The 15924-nt window shown below is 56.2% G+C and overlaps 1 protein-coding gene across 2 annotated transcripts; it reads right to left on the reverse strand.

The window, feature by feature from the left end:
- Nucleotides 1-1269: 1269 nt before the first annotated feature.
- Nucleotides 1270-14146, reverse strand: LOC112108981 (trophoblast glycoprotein-like). Of its 2 annotated transcripts, none has more exons than XM_026657162.2 (3): nucleotides 14126-14146; nucleotides 13307-13496; nucleotides 1270-3387 (listed from the first exon to the last, which is right to left on the reverse strand). In XM_026657162.2, exons 2-3 carry the CDS (start codon nucleotides 13483-13485, stop codon nucleotides 2550-2552), a joined length of 1017 nt encoding a protein of 338 aa, XP_026512947.1. In that variant the 5' UTR covers nucleotides 13486-13496; nucleotides 14126-14146; the 3' UTR covers nucleotides 1270-2549. The 2 variants fall into 2 exon arrangements, with proteins under 2 accessions (XP_026512947.1, XP_026512946.1); XM_026657161.2 differs by having other exon boundaries at nucleotides 13202-13496.
- Nucleotides 14147-15924: the final 1778 nt, after the last annotated feature.

The raw sequence follows: 15924 nt of genomic DNA on the forward strand, positions 1-15924 counted from the left end.
TCTAAAGCCCTGTCTTGGCTAAGAAGCAAGGTGAGCTAGGCCGTGGTAACACCCTAGTGTAGACAGGATAGATGTCATTTTCACACCTGTTGTTATGTCAAGGGGGAAGCCAACAGGTGTGGAAACTACCAGGCCCTGTCCGCACTAGGACGTCACCCTGTGTTAACTCCCCGGTGGTGAAAGCACACTTCTTCCCCCCAGGTTAGACACACCCCGAGAACCAGAGGGCTGAAAGAGATGCCACAGACACACACAGGGGTGTATCCACCCTCCACGGCAGCCGCTGTGAATGAGATGACAGGAGGGAGCCCCGGAGCTGGAGTTCCGAGGGCACCAGAACATGCATCATTTGGCCGTGGGCTGGAGGAAGGCTTTGAAACCAGCGGGAGTGTCACAGTAGGACTGAGCGCGTTGGGGATCGCTGGGGCTTCTGCCTCCGTCACCCTCTGGAGCTGGCTGCGCTGGAGAGCCTGAGACACTTGGCCAGAGGCTGAGGAAGAGGATGAATCAATTCTGTCCAAAGGACGTGGCTACGCACTGCCCACCCGCTCCTTAACACCCAGCAGCTGCCAACTCAAAGGGGCAGTTGTTTGGAACATGGGAATGCCACGCAGGACTCCTGGGTTCCCTTCTGCAGCTGAGAGCCCTTGTAATAAGTCTTAGAGCAGCACTTTCAAGAGGGGCATCTGGGGCCTGGTGCTCAGAGGGGCTGGGGTCCTGGCAGGCTTCCTGCAGCACCTAGCTGTCTCAAGATGGCCACCAGGAGCTGAGGCACCTTACCCTGCTATCACAATGGGCCTTAACCTCTCCGGCTCCAATTCACCATCCCCCTGTTGTAGCACAAGGTAGCAGAGCAAGATGGCTGCCTTTCACGTCCCCTTTGCCCTGCTGGCAGTGAGCACTCAGCGCAGGGCAGTGGAGAATCGGGCTGTCCGTGCCTCAGTTTCCCTAGGCATCCAACAGGATGGAACACTGCACTACAGAGCCCGACTGGCTTTTAGAGGCTCATGCCAAGAGGCCACAAGGAGGGTCAGCCCCAGCCCAGAACCAGGGGCACAGTCTAGCCATACAGCTCCTGCTCTGGTCTTTGCCAAGAGTCCACGCTAAGGGACCCTCCCTGCTCCCCAGCTCCCCCAGGCCTCGGGGACATTTCATTTCACACCGACGTCAAGGCACAGTTTGAGAAATCATTTATTGGTCAGAATTGGGCGACCAAACCAATAGGAGCATGTTCCCCCCACCTTGGAGGGAAGGCAGCCGCTGCCCCGCTTGGAGCGCACTGGTCAGCCCGTGCGGCGACCCCCGAACTGACACCCGAGGAAGATTTGCCTGGAAGATCCCAGCCCAGTGACACTATCGTGTTGCTGCACTCAATGCCCAATGCCAGGCTGCCCGGGGAGCCTAATCCCCGGAGACAGTTAGGCCCTGGAGCCTAAGTCCATTGGCGGTCGACGGATGGGGACTCCTAAGTGCCTAAACCCCTTCGGTCAGTGTGATTGGGCTCCTAAGTCAGTTGGGCACCGTGACACTGCGTGCAGCACCGCCGCCGTAGCATTAACAATCTGGGCCTTAGTTCAGAACAGGAATTTGCCAGCAGCCGGGATGGTTATTCCGTGTGCTCAGTGCATTGAGAAAAAACAAAATCCCCCCTCCCCCAGGTTTACAATATGTACAGTAATAAAACCCCTAAAAGAACCCCCCCCCCATGTAAAACTTCCCCTCCCTGCCGGCCCAGCTCCTGTGGGGCGCCTGCGCGAGGAGGGATTTGCCAGCGTCCCCAGGATCCAGCCAGCATCTCCGAAAGCAGGAGGAGAGTCCACCACACAAGTCCTTTCATCCCAGGATACCTATGAAATCCCAGCTGTCCTGCCACTGCCGGCCTGGGGCCCCCTAGTGGGCATTCCAGACACCGCCCTGGCTTTTCACAGTTCAGTCCCTCCACTGGCAGCAGTGGCTTCAAAGCTAAACGAACCATTCCCAGCGCTCTCGATCCACCTGCTCCAGGGCGTAGGCTGATCGGCAGCTGGGGTTAGGAAGGAATCTCCCACATACCCCCGAGGTTTATTATTGCATTAGATCAAAGGTTTGCATTGATGCTGCGGAAGAGTGGGGATGCCGAGCGAATCGAGCCAGTGGGTTGGTCCCGTGGGGCAGTTCTTGTGTTCCCACTGCAGCAACTCCCTGCATTGGATAGAGCCTCCCACCCCAAAAATACCCGAATGGAAGCTTGACGCCAAAGGAAGGCAGAAATCCCTGTCTTGTGTCCGCTTTATAATGCCCACAAAGAGATCTGCCCAAGGCTGAGTCCCACTGCCAAAGGGGTTCCCCTAGGGCTGGTAATATGGTGCAAGAGACAGACCATGCAGGAGGAGATTGCGCCTTCCCCCCCAGCAAGGTCCCTCAAACAGGAGAAGAAAAAAGTTCTAACTCCGTCACAAGGAGCGTCACAGCTCATCACCAAGCAGATGAATTGGTTCTGGAGATGGGTAGCACCAGGCCACGCCTGGAAGCTCACAAAGCCATCCAAAGAGCTCCCGAGAGGAACGTGGTCATATGTCCAAGGTGGAGACCTGGGTGACGCGGGGGTCGGAGTCGATCTCGTAACGATACCGATACTCCTCCATGAAGTTGCGGCAGGCGTCCCGCGTGCTGTTCACCCACGTCTTGATGCCCCTGCGGTTCAGGTAGAGCACGAAGAGGAAGACCACGCCGATGATGCCCAGAACAACGCCCAGGAAGACGTAGGAGGTCTGCAGAGTGTTTTTGCTGTGCTGGCTGGAGTGGCAGCCCAGCTCTGCCCCGGCCAGGTCCATCAGGGATGTGTTCTGGAGGTGCCGGGGGAAGACACAGGCCAGTTTCTCCACGTCAGCCACCTGCTGGCTCTGATTTAGCCAGCTCACCAGGTCCTCGATGTCGCAGTTGCACACGAAAGGATTGTCCCTCAGGAAGAGGCGAAGGCGCAGCTGCCTCCCCAGCTCAGCCAGTGCCTCGATCCGCAGGGTCTTGAGGGCGTTCAAGGTCAAGTCGAGGTGCTCGAGGTCGAGGCCAGCAAAGGTGGAGTTCTTGATGTCCACCAGGGAGTTGTTCCTCAAGTCCAGGTGCCGGAGGCTGCGGAGGCTGGAGAACATGCCCAGCGGCAGGTAGACGATCTCATTGTTGGTCAGCTCCAGCTTGGAGAGGCTCCGGAAGCCGCCCTGGATGATGGCAGCTGCCACAGGCCGGATGGCGGAGGAGTTGTAGAGCGAGCGGCTCAGGTTCAGCTCCCGGATGGAGTTGTTCCTGGAATTGAAAGCGTCGGGGTGGATCGTAGCCAAGCGGTTATTGCTCAAGTCCAGGTAACGCAGGCTGGGGAGGGCAGAGAAGGCCTGTGACTCCACAGCGCTGATCCTGGGGTGGGAGAGAGAAATGGTCATGCTCATGTCAAATATCCCAGGAGACCCAACGGCTCCGATTCCATCCCTTGGCAACGGCCCAGCACCTCGGAACTGGGGCCTTTCACCTCTAGGTCACCCTTCCCACCCAGCTCTAAAGCTCTTTCCACCCATGACTAGTCAATGCCTGTATGCAATGAGTTTGCTGGGTCTCAGTCCATTTCCCAGGGGGCAGGTGTGACTGGGCCCTGGAGAAAGAACTCCCTTTGCATCAAGCTGAAGATACGTTGGCAAGGCCCATGTAGTAGCAAATGGAGGATTTTTAGCCTGTAGGGATGGCAAGCAGCACCGCCTGCCTGCCCTAACTGTCCCATCGCATTTAACGAGAGCGCAGGGCCCAGTGGGCTCCGATTTTGGATGCTTTTCCAACCATTGGTTAGAAGGCCCAGACAATCTCATTAATTGCCTGGGGTCTCTCCTCTGAGAGGAGCCTTCATGCTCTCAGTACCAACGCTGGGACTCCTGCTTGCCAGGGACACACAAGAACCTTTGCGTCTTTTCCTTCTTCCACACACACCTGGATCTCGAAGGGAATGACTCCAGTTGCAACTATATAGATCCCAAGAAACCTGCTTGTATAAGGACATATTGGTTCTCCCTCTGGAGAGATTTCGTGCAACAGGTTGTGTGTGCCCGGCCCTTGGATTCTTCAGTAAAAAGTTTCCTACTCTCACCTTTGCCACTGACTCACTGTCTGGCCTTGGACAAGTCACATCACTTCCTCTTGGCCTCAGTTTCCCCATTTGTAAAATGGGAATGAGCGTAGGTGCCTTTGTAAAGTGATTTGAGAGGTGTGGAATCACCACCACCACAGGACTTAGTGTTATTCTGGAACTTGCCACTGTCCCTTTAAGAAAAGCCGAGTTTTAATCACACCCACAGAACCAAATTCCACTGTCAGATGTTCACATGCTGGTCTCCAAAATGCAAATGGTTGTGGGTGGAAACACATCCCTGAGGATCTGCAGGAGTCAGCCACCCTCCAAGAAGGTGATTAACTCCAGATGCTCCTCATCATTCATGCCTCCCTCATGTGAGCGACAAAGGGACCCGGGGTGGCCAAAAGGCCTTTGCATGCAGTTTATTCCTCTCCTCCTTTCCAAGGGGGATGGGGGCAGGGGGATGCCACTTAGTGTTAAGTCAATTTCAAGAGCATGAATTATTCCTGCCCTTAGCTGGGCTAATGTTGGGCCCGATCCTGCAAACCGCTGAATATCTGCGGTTCCCGCTGACTTCAATAGGAGTTGAGGGGGCTCAGTTCTCTATTAGCACAGGGCCTAGTTCCCCCCACAAAGGAGTTGGCTGAAGGCCTGTAACATTCCTGTGACATCTGGGAACATACTGATCCCAGAGGGGTCTTTCATGTGGATTTGGGATGTTCCTTGGACGATTCTGGTTCCATACAATAAAAACATAGGGGCTGATCCTCGTCCCACTCAGCTGGGTTTGTCATCAGGAGTAACCCCACTGCAGTTAGCCAGGTCACTGGAGAGTCAGGCCCGTTTTCTGGCTGCTTGAGGCACAGGTAGCAGCCCCAGTTCCTCGTGGCTCATGGGATTATTAGAGGGAAACAAGAGCGGTTTGTCTCAGTCCCACCCTCCCAAGTCATAAGCCAGACGGAGCAGCTTTCCTGCACGGAGCAGCTCAGGACAGCTTCAGCGCTAACACTTACTTTGCAATTGCAACGCCTGAAATTCTACTAACTATTGGCCAAAGGCAGAGGTGAGAATGCAACCGACTGGAAATTATTTCTCAGAAACCGAGGTTTGTGTGCGCGGAGCTTTGCCACACGCTGGTCCTTTAAATCTGTGTTTGAAACGCGCCTTAGAACTCAGCTGCTGCCCTACCCCGACACCTGCAGGCAGAGCCGCCTCGCTAGGGAGTGACTTGACCCAACACCCTGTCTAGCGCCACTCACTTCCTCCTGACGGACGCCAGCGTAGGGTCTGAATCCAACCCATTCCGTTTAGCTACAGGCGAATATTTGGGGGGCTTCCAAGCGGCAGATGAAGTGACCTTATCAGCGCACCGGGAGGCTAACTGACTACTGTTTGTCAGGCACCCTGGCTCCGAAGGTGGTGTTTTTATTATGAAGAGGAGCTCTTTTTACAGAACCCAGACTCAATCAAGGGGGAATGTGAGCTCTGAGCTAAGCACCCCTCCTACTTAAACGGACACAAGCAGCAGGTTCAAGTCTCTCTGCCCCAAACAGCCAAGACACCCTAGGAGCTCAGGCACTGGCTTAGACAGAACTAGAGCCTAGAATTTTGATGACAGGCCCCGATCCTGTTCCCACGGAAACCAATGGCAAGATGCACGGGGTACGTCTACACTGCGGTTAGACCCCTGCGGCTGGCCCGTGCCAGCTGACTGGGGCTAAGGGGCTGTTTAAATGTGGTGTAGACCTTCGGGCTCAGGCCGGAGCCTGGGTTCTAGGACCCTGCAAAGTAGAGTGTCCCAGAGCTTGGGCTGCAGCCCAAGTGTGAACGTTTACACTGCAATTAAACAGCGCTAAGCCTGAGTCCGCTGGCACGGGCCAGCCGCGGGGGTCTAATCGCCATGTAGACATACCACCCATTGACTTCATCCAGGCCAGGGTTTGGCCACCCTTTGAATACTAAGCTGTGTTAAGATGGCAGCCACTTCTCCCCATTCTGCACCGAGGCTCACGGCCACTGTGGCTAAACACAGCTCCGAAGCCTTAGCCTCTTTGCAGGGTTTTGTAGCCACTGTGGGAGCATATGCAGGCCCACCCAGGAAGGAGAAGCGATAGCAAGGTTTCTGCCTAGACATTAAGCCACCCAGCTGCCTAGTCCAGTTGCTAAAGAAATACTCCAGGAGAAAACTGCAGCCTCACGACACCCACAGAGACAATTACTCGGGCTGTCCTCTGCACAGGTCTCCGTTCCTTTCGCAATCAGATCCAGCACCCTGACTGCACACAGCAGAGAAGCAAAGACACTACGCAGGGCTGGCAGTTGGTGTTAATTTCTTTGGTAGATAAATGGGACACCGGGAACTGGGAAGCAGGTTCCGCTTCCTTACTCCGCTGGGTATTTGGAGCTCATGGAACTCGCTTTACTTCTACTGCAGTGGTGCCCGAAGGCTCTAAATCGGAATCAGAGGCCCATGGTGCTAGGCGCTGTACAGACACAGTACGTGCCATGAAGGGCTCACAACTAAGGGCCTGATCCAAACCCCACTGAATCCACAGAAGTCTTTTCACTGACCTCACTGGGCTGCAGATCACGTTCCAGGAGCAGGACACAGATGCTGCTTCCCAGTCGTCTTTTTGCAAGGTTGTGTGTGACGCCAGAGCCATTTGACAGTATTAAACATTGCACACACCCGTCAACATGATCACGGGAACACACTCCCTCGCCCCCACCGTCCCCAGCCCAGCCTGGTTCTCCGGCTGAGAGTCCCATGGCTGGAACAATGCCGGTGACTCAACTACATCTCTGCGACCAGCCGCCACAGGGCTTGCATCACAAGAGGATACTACTAAGGAGGCTACTAGCACCTTTCGAGGAGTTCTGCAAATGCTGATGCATTACCCCTCACAATCCTCCTTCAGTAGGAAGTACCATCGGCCCCTCACCACCATCCTGCGAGAAGGAAGCGGAGACCCAGAGAGTAAAGCCAAAATGAGAGGCTACTTCTGAAAAATGGTAGGCCTCGGTGACTTGATTGGACAATGGCTTACCCAGGGTAGCCACCTGGCTTGGATGGTTTAGACACAGCGAATCCTGCATCTCGGCAGGAGATTAGACTAGATGACCCTGGCGGTCCCTTCTAACCCCATGGCTCTGTGATTCCAGCGATAGACCCAGGAGCTTGGCTCAAAGTTCCTCGCCCCAAGCGGACTAACTAGCTCTGGTTTGCCAGAGTGCCTCAAACGCCCGCACACCACACTGAGAGTGAATACAGACTCAAAAGAAAGTAATAAATTCCAAGTCCTTTGTATCGTCCCCCTGCCGGGACTGGGCAGCAGCCGGCCTAGCCTGGTTTATTCTAGGGGGGGCTATCTAGCCTTCTCCAAAGATCACATTGGTGGGGTGGAGCAGGGTCACTCATGACTGGTGGAAGCCCACCCCCCAGCTGCATCTCAGGATCACGTGCTGGTGAAAGGTGCTGGCGGCTGAAGTCTTCTATCCCGGGGAACAGCTACAGCACGGACAGCAGTGCCAGCCCCCCTGCTCCCCACAGCCCTGCCAGCGTGCCTTGGCTCTGCACCAGAGGGGGCGCTAGTGGGAGGAGAGCAGAGCCCACGGTCCAGCCAGCCTTGGGCCCCTGGGTTGAACTGGCCAACAATGGGGCCTGTTAGTGCCAATGGGCAGGTGGTTTTGGTGATGTGGACACTTGCCCGCTCAGGACAGGAATCACTCAGACTCTGTCTGCATCAGCCACTGACTGGCCGCCTGACAGTACCGCCTGCGCTCACCAATGCCGGCTGGCTGTGGGTTAGAGATCCAGGCTCACTCGCTCATTGCCTCGTTCGCGAGCCGGTCAGTCCCAATGAAAACCCAGGCGCCGATTCCCAGGCAGTGGTACCGACCTCCTCCCCAGCCGGTCGCAGAGCACTGGCGGGTCTCAGCCGAGAGAGAAAGAGAGGTTCCCACAGCATCAGCCCCGCCAGGGTCTGTTTCCAAGCTGCATCTCCTGTAAGCTTGTTGCCATGGCAATGTCAGCACTTCTCTTTCCCTGGCGGTGGGGTGAGAAGCGCCGATCCTGTGGAACCGGCCAGGTGGGAGTGACATGGAACATGGGGACCAGGCACACGCGGCCGACCGGAGCCTGGCCTGCGCTGGCCTAGCAGAGACAGGTCCCCAAGTCACGATGAAACCTTCCTCTCCCTGCTGAACGTACCTGATCTGGCAGTGGGTACCAAGGGGATCTTTTAAAGAGGCCCATGCAAAAGGGGCTGACTGGTTCAATGATCTAACCATGGGCTTTTCTCCTCCAAGGGCCGGCTTTGAAAAGTTACTGAGGACACAAGTGACATGAGTTGGATGGACTCAGCTCAGTTCCCACTGTATTTTGTTCAGCTCACAAAAATCACCACCCCAGGCTGAAATGGGTCAGGACGGAAGTGCACCAGCAGAGCTGCATGTGGGGAGCCCAGGACCAAGACCAGGAATAAGGGCCACATGACGCCAGCTCCAGCACGACGTCCGGTGCCAGAACAGGTCACTGATCAGTGGGGCCCTGATCCATGCTCAGTGCAGGACGGCTACACCAGGCCAAGCAGGATGTCTACCTGGCTGGGGTGAAGCGTTGGTAAGAGATGGCAGATATTCCCCGCTTGCCTCCCAGCTCCTTTCCCTGCAGGCGCCTTTCCCACCTGCTCCTGCCTTTGTCCTAGCCAGTGAGAACATGGAAACTCAGCTGAGGGGCTGGGTCAACAACAGGGAGAGGCAGAGGAAAGGAGCATGGAGAGGAGGTGGCCACCATTCCCAGGGAACATCTGCAGCCATCCCTGCTAGATGGAGCCCAAGACATTCTTTAGATCAGGAGCACAATGGTGGGTTTTCCCTTCCGCTCTCCTACACCAGCTACAGCTGTTGGCACAAAACGTTTCCTCCCCACTGCACCTCCCTGGCTCCTCCCCATATACCAGTCCCCAACCGCCATCCTCTGGCAGCTCCTGATCACGGTCCTGTAACTCCACAGCTAGGCCTGGCCTGAGGATGTGAGCCCCTCACCCCCAAACCCAGGGACGGGCGCATCCTACACAGGATGATGAGAACCAGGGAAAGCTGCAGCCGTGGGCTCCTCTAAACCAGGGGTCTCAAATACACGGCCTGGGGGCCGCATGCGGCCCGCAGGGTTATTTTCTGCGGCCCGCGAGCTCCTTGCGGCCCCCCACCCCGCGTTTACCTAGAGCGGCTCAGGCCCGACGCACAGCGGGGGCAGGGCAGGTTCCCTGCCTGCCTGCCCTGAGCCCCATGCCGCACCTTGCACTCTGACCCCCTGCTGCACCCCGCACAGCTCCCCTCACTGCCCTGAGCCCCCTGCCGCACCCCTCCTGCACCCTGACCCCCTGCCGCACCCCTCACCCCTCCTGCACCCCACACCCCAACTCCCTGCCCTGAGCCCCTGCCACACCCCACACCCCTCTTGTACCCCCTGGGGGCAGGGAGGGGCAGAGTTGGGGTGGGGATTTTGGGGAAGGGGTTGGAATGGGGGCAGGGAATGGGCGGGGCCTCATGGAAGGGGTGGAGTGGGGGCGGGGCCAAGGGCGGCACAGGGGGAGGTGTCAGTAATGCGGCCCTCGGGCCAATGTACTAGTTCTTATGTGGCCCTCGTCGTCATTTGAGCTTGAGACCCCTGCTCTAAATCCTGCCAGCCTTGCCCAACACCGTTCTAAACACTAGCTCAAGGACAGGCAGGACGTGTCAGCCAAAAAGCCTGGTGCACTAGAGAGCTCCATGCCAGACCTCGGAAGTGGAGCTGGTGCCATGCTCTCTCCTGCGGTCCCTTCGCCTCCATGCTGGGGGAGGACCTGGCCCCAATGTACTGAACCAAACCAAACAGCCCCAGGCTCTCCAGCGGTTCTGGCAGGCCTGGCAGGCCTGTTTTCACACAGCTGTGCCGCAGGGTTCCAGTGCCTGGTGGGAGTTCAAAAGCAGGCCATGGTTCTGTTCACGAGACCTTACAGCCCAGTAGGGACCACTGCACTGGCGAGACGCTGGTCCACTCAGGCAGCATCTGGCAGGTGCCATTAGAGGTGAAGCACCCAGGCAAGCCTCCCCTTCCCCCCTGCCCCCTGCATCATCAAAGCTAGCTCTGTGCCTTGCTGGGACCCCGTATGGAAGGGGAGTTGGAGCACGGATGGCAGAGGAGGTCTGTATGTGGAAAGGTTTATACCGACCCAAGTGACGTCTGATCAGAGGGGAAAACTTACCTTAGTGCCTGCGCCTACTGCAGAGTTACTAGCACCTTCCCCTGAAGCACTGCCAGACAAGAGACGGGCTTAGGTGGACCACAGTCTGCTCCAGTCTGGCAGTGCCTTGGCAAAACAGCTCCTGGTTTCCCACCTGTTTTCAGCCTTCCATACCGAGGCTCAGGGACCCAGTAAGGAGCCTTCCTCCCCTAGGATGCTGGTTTGCATCCAGCCGAGCTTGGTAGTGACATCTGACAGCATTCAGCTGCCGGCCTGACACGAGTTGGTGGATCTCAGCCCAATTCCTTCACAAAACCACTGGTACAAACGGCCCCTTGCTGGCTGTCGTGACGAACAGTTCAAGGAGCAGGGACAATCTGCACACCCTTTACCATGCCTGAGACTGGCAGGGTAGCTGGCTTCCTGCTGCTGCCTGCTCGGTGGCTAAATCGAGTGCTCCAGTCTCCAGGGCTGTCAATGCTGCACTAAATTCACTTCTCTCGCACTGCGCAGGCCTGTCCCTGTAGGTAACACTCTAGGAAGTGAATGTACCTGATTTTCACTCCTTTTTGTCCATCTGCTACAGACACCACCTACCTCCGGTCCACGCGCTCTCTCTGGCGCAGATGGCCAAGTCCCAGCACGCAGACGCTGCTGCTCAGAGCACAGCCATACAAGGCATCCCTATTCGACGTCCGCCTGAGAGACCCCCTGGCAGCACTGCCAAGGCACCTCAATCAGCCTCTTCAGAAATACCAGGGACAAATATTCACAACCCGCCGTGAAACCGGCACAAAGGACCAGACCCGACAAGCCAACCCGAGTCTCAAGTGACCCCGCAAAGTACTTGCAGTGTCCCTCACAGTACAGAGAATTGGAAAGGACAGACAGGCTCAGACCCACGGTCCAGCCAGCCCAGTATCCTGCCTCTGACAGCAGCCAGCACCAGCTACCTTGGACAAAGGTGCAAGAAACTCTGCAGTGGGCGGTTCTAGACAGAGGAAATTTCTTCCTAGCCCCTTAGATTAGAGGTTGGTTCTTTCCCTGAAGCATGGAAGGGAGAAGACTTTGTTATAACAGATAGAAAGAGGATTCTTTATTGAGTCTGCTAGGCACAGACAGGTCCCGTGGTTCCCTCTGGCTCCTGGACTAACAGTTTGTGCTACTAGTCACCACACAGGGTCTCCCCACGTCCTGACCTGAACCCAACAACTGTGGAAGGACGTGCTCAGCATCCTACAGTACCCGGCCCAAGCTCCCAGTAGAACTATTTTAAGGCCACTCTTTGTCTTCGGATTTTAACCGTTCAAGTCACTTTCACAAGAAGTTCTTCTGATGGAAGCCTGCAGGAAAGTCACATTAGAGCAGGTCCACACCCTTCAGAAGCCAACTCATCCCCAGCCAGGCTGAGCTGATGCTCTGCCTTAAATCCGTCACAGTGCATGGGGCGGGGTCTCCAAAAAGCAGCATGCCCGGCCTGCCATCTGTGCACCAAGGGCTCCCAACACACTGAGCGGAGGACAAGTTCAGATTGAATTCTGCACGTGCCAGCTTCGCTGAGCTCATCAGACCTTGCAGGTAGTGGGAAGTGGGATTCAGGCTTCCCATTTATACCACACTGATCTGGGCTGCTATCTGGGCTTCCCCAAATGTGTCGCCCGCTACTGCTTGCCAGCCTGCTCCCCAGATACTTTATTGCATTGGCTTCCTGTACACACCAAGGTAAACTGAAAGATTCCTCTACATTGGTCGTAGGATCTCTAGACACAAACAGCCTCCTGAATGTGCCCTGCAGGTGCAAAATCCAAATAGCTGCCAGAATGCTGCACTGCCAATGGGCGCTCTGCAAGGCCAATGAGAGCTTCGCTTTCCTACGGACTCACTCACCAGGACTGGGCCCTGTAAGGTTTGGCACACTCCAGTGGGAGCCCCATTTCTCTGGCTCAGGAGAGCAGGAGACGAAGGCTCCCCAGTGAGATCCAGCAGCACTTTTAATCTTTACAACTACAGGGAAATTAGACATTTTCATGGGACTGAGGATCAGAGCCGCTGAGTCCCCTGGGAGAGAATTCAAGGTTCGGGTGCAGCTCACTTCTAGGTGTGAAAACTCAGACCCATTGGAAAAGCTGGAGGGCAGCAGAAGCCCCTCGCCTAGCTGAGTCGGATGCAATAGTATCTTTATCAGCTGCATTATGGTGCTACGGCCACCTTAACCTCTCAGGCCTGCTGAGCCCGTCCAGACACTCAGAGGTCAGCTCCTTGTGTTAATTCAAGGGGCCAATGGGCTCTGAATGCAGCGAAACCAGAAAGAGCCCAAAGGCACTTGCAGATTTCCCACTGGATGCACGTGGAGGTAGGGTGGGGGTTTACATTTACAACATACACATTTCTATTGTATAAATATGTACCGGCAGGGGTGTACGGTGCCAAGAAGCTACAGCCATGGCCATTTACAAATGGGTTACAGACACCGGAATAACCATGCCAGATTAGTGCTCCAGCTAGCCTGCTGCGCCGTCTCTGAGTGATGCTTCACAGGAGGTGCAAGAAACCATGTAATGGGCAACTATGGAATGCCCTGCCCATAGGGGAAGTTTTTTCCTGACCCCCACCAGTGAGCAGCTGACTCATGCCCTGAAGCATGAGCGTTTGGATCCCTTCTGAAATAAACTGACCTTTCCTTATGCAAGGGGGTTATGTGGATGTTCATTATTGATTATAAGCATCTAATCCTTTTTGGAATCCTGCTAAGCTTCTGGCTGCAGGGGCATCTTGTGGCAGTGAGTTCCACAGTGTAAAAATAAAGCCTATTTCCTCAGATGGAGGAGAGAGAATCTTACGCTGCCCTAAGCACCATCTCCCACCCAGCCGTCTGGGGCGTTACCTGTTGTTGGCCAGGGAGAGGGTGACCAGGTTGGGCAGCCCCTGGAAGTCCCGGCTGCTGATGCGAGCGATCTGGTTGCTGGTGATGAAGAGGTTGCGGGTGTACCTGGGGATCTCGGCCGGAACAGCACTCAGCTCCTTCAGGACACACTTGACAGTCCGGGCTGGTTCCGAACACTCGCAGGGGGCTGGGCACGCCGGGCAGGCAAGCGGGGCAAGGAGAAGGCTCAGGAGCAGGAGCCCCCAGGACCCCAGACTGGCAGGGGGGGGCTCCCGGAGGGACATTTCCAACACGCCTGCAGACAAAGGGGGGGCCACTAGAGTCCAGCATGATGCTAAACAAACCAGCCCCCCCCCCAAGCCTCCTCTGAAAGCTGTTAACAGAGACATGCCGCCAGAGCTGGGCACTGCACCCTGGTCAGCACTCCCTGGTCCCCGTCCCTTAAGCAGTATCCCATCCCCCACGATCCTTCTTCCCCTCTTTCATATACCCCCATGATCTCTATCCCCTCCCCACCTCTCCCTTAGGGTCCCCTTGCCCCCACCCACCTGCCTTCTGCAGCCCCCTCCCCCCGCCGGCTCCTTTGCACCCCCAGCTCCCCCTCCCCGCCCCTTGCACCCCCCAGCTCCCCCAACCTCTCTCTGCCAGCCCCTTTCACACACCCCCGGCTCCTTTGCACCCCCAGCTCCCCTGCCCTTTGCAGGCCCCTTTGCACACCCCTCACCCCCTCTTCTCCCCAAAGTTTCTGGGCATTTTGCCCCTGTCCTGGGATCCCCCAGCCGGTCCCGATCCGGTCCCCGCATCTCGCCCCCCGAGTGACCTGGGGGCGCAGAAGTTGCCCTCTGGCCGGGTGGGAGGAAGCCTCCCCCGGGGCTGGGCCCGGGGACCCCCAGCCTGGGCCGGGGCCGGCCCGCGGGTACTCACCCGTTCCCCGCCGCGGGCAGAGTCCGCTCCCCTTCCCACCGGGCTCCGCCGCGAGCGCACAATGGGCTGAACGAGATTCAAAGGCAGCGGGCGGGGCCGGTGGGGAGGGGACTCGCCCGCTGCCCGCCCCCCGCCTCCTTCCAGCCGGCCCCCTTCGTCCCCCCTGCCCGGCCCGCGGTACCTGCTGCCCCGGGGACTGGCCCCTTTGAAACCCCCCCCCCCCCCCCCCCGCATCCGGCCCGCAGCATCTGGGGGGCCCGGGGCTGCCATGTGCAGGCAAACGCCTCGCGTGGGCGGCCAGGCTACACGCCCACCCACCCACGCAGGGCCGGACCGCCAGACACAGGCGAACACCGCCCGGCAGACAGCCCCCCACCCAGACACACCCACACCGAGTGACAAATCAGTCACAGGCAGATCGCAGGCAGGTTGACACAAGTGACACACACAAACCAGGTCTGCACACAGAGAGTCTGGCAGAGCCAGGCAGGCCAAGCCAGTACATCCACACACACCCCATAGACTTTAAGGTCAGAAGGGACCATTATGATCATCTAGTCTCACCTCCTGCACCACGCAGGCCACAGAATCTCACCCACCCACTCCTGTAACAAACCCCTGACCTATGTCTGAGCTACTGAAGTCCTCAACTTGTGGTTTACAGACGTCAAGGTGCAGAGAATCCTCCAGCAAGTGACCCGTGCCCCATGCTGCAGAGGAAGGCGAAAACCTCCCAGGGCCTCTGCCAATCTGCCCTGGAGGAAAATCCCTTTCTGACCCCAAATATGGCGATCAGCTAAACCCTGAGCATGTGGGCAAGACTCACCAGCCAGACACCCAAGAAAGAATTCTCTGTAGGAACTCAGATCCCACCCCATCTAACATCCCATCACAGACCATTGGGCATATTTACCGCTAATAGTCAAAGATCAATTAATTGCCAAAATTAGGCTATCCCATTATACCATCCCCTCCATAAATTTATCAAGCTTAGTCTTGAAGCCAGATATGTCTTTTGCCTCCACTGCCCCCCTTGGAAGGCTGTTCCAGAACTTCACTCCTCTGATGGTTAGAAACCTTCATCTAATTTCAAGTCTAAACTTCCTGATGGCCAGTTTATATCCCAGGGGTCAGCAACCTTTCAGAAGTGGTGTGCCAAGTCTTCATTTATTCACTCTAATTTAAGGTTTCACGTGCCAGTAATACAGTTTAATGTTTTTAGAAGGTCTCTTTCTATAAGTCTATAATATATAACTAAACTATTGTTGTATGTAAAGTAAATAAGGTTTTTAAAATGTTTAAGAAGCTTCATTTAAAATTAAATTAAAATGCAGAGCCCCCCGGACCGGTGGCCAGGCCCCGGGCAGTGTGAGTGTCACTGAAAATCAGCTCGCATGTCGCCTTCAGCACGCGTGCCATAGATTGCCTACCCCCGTTATATCCATTTGTTCTTGTGTCCACATTGGTACTGAGCTTAAATAATTCCTCTCCCGCCCTGGTATTTATCCCTCTGATATATTTATAGAGAGCAATCATATCTCCCCTCAGCCTTCTTCTGGTTAGGCTAAACAAGCCAAGCTCTTTGAGTCTCCTTTCATAGGACATGATCAATTCCTCGGATCATCCTAGTAGCCCTTCTCTGCACCTGTCCCAGTTTGAATTCATCCTTCTTAAACATGGGAGAGTCTGGCAGAGCCAGGCAGGCCAAGCCATGCATACATCCACACACACATCATGACTTGGCAGGACAAGCTACCCAGGGGATCCCCAAGGGACAGAGAGCCCGGATCTGTCAGCAG

Source organism: Terrapene carolina, unplaced genomic scaffold, assembly GCF_002925995.2.
Source record: "Terrapene carolina triunguis isolate 2854851 unplaced genomic scaffold, T_m_triunguis-2.0 Scaffold236, whole genome shotgun sequence".
NCBI lineage: Eukaryota > Metazoa > Chordata > Testudines > Emydidae > Terrapene > Terrapene triunguis.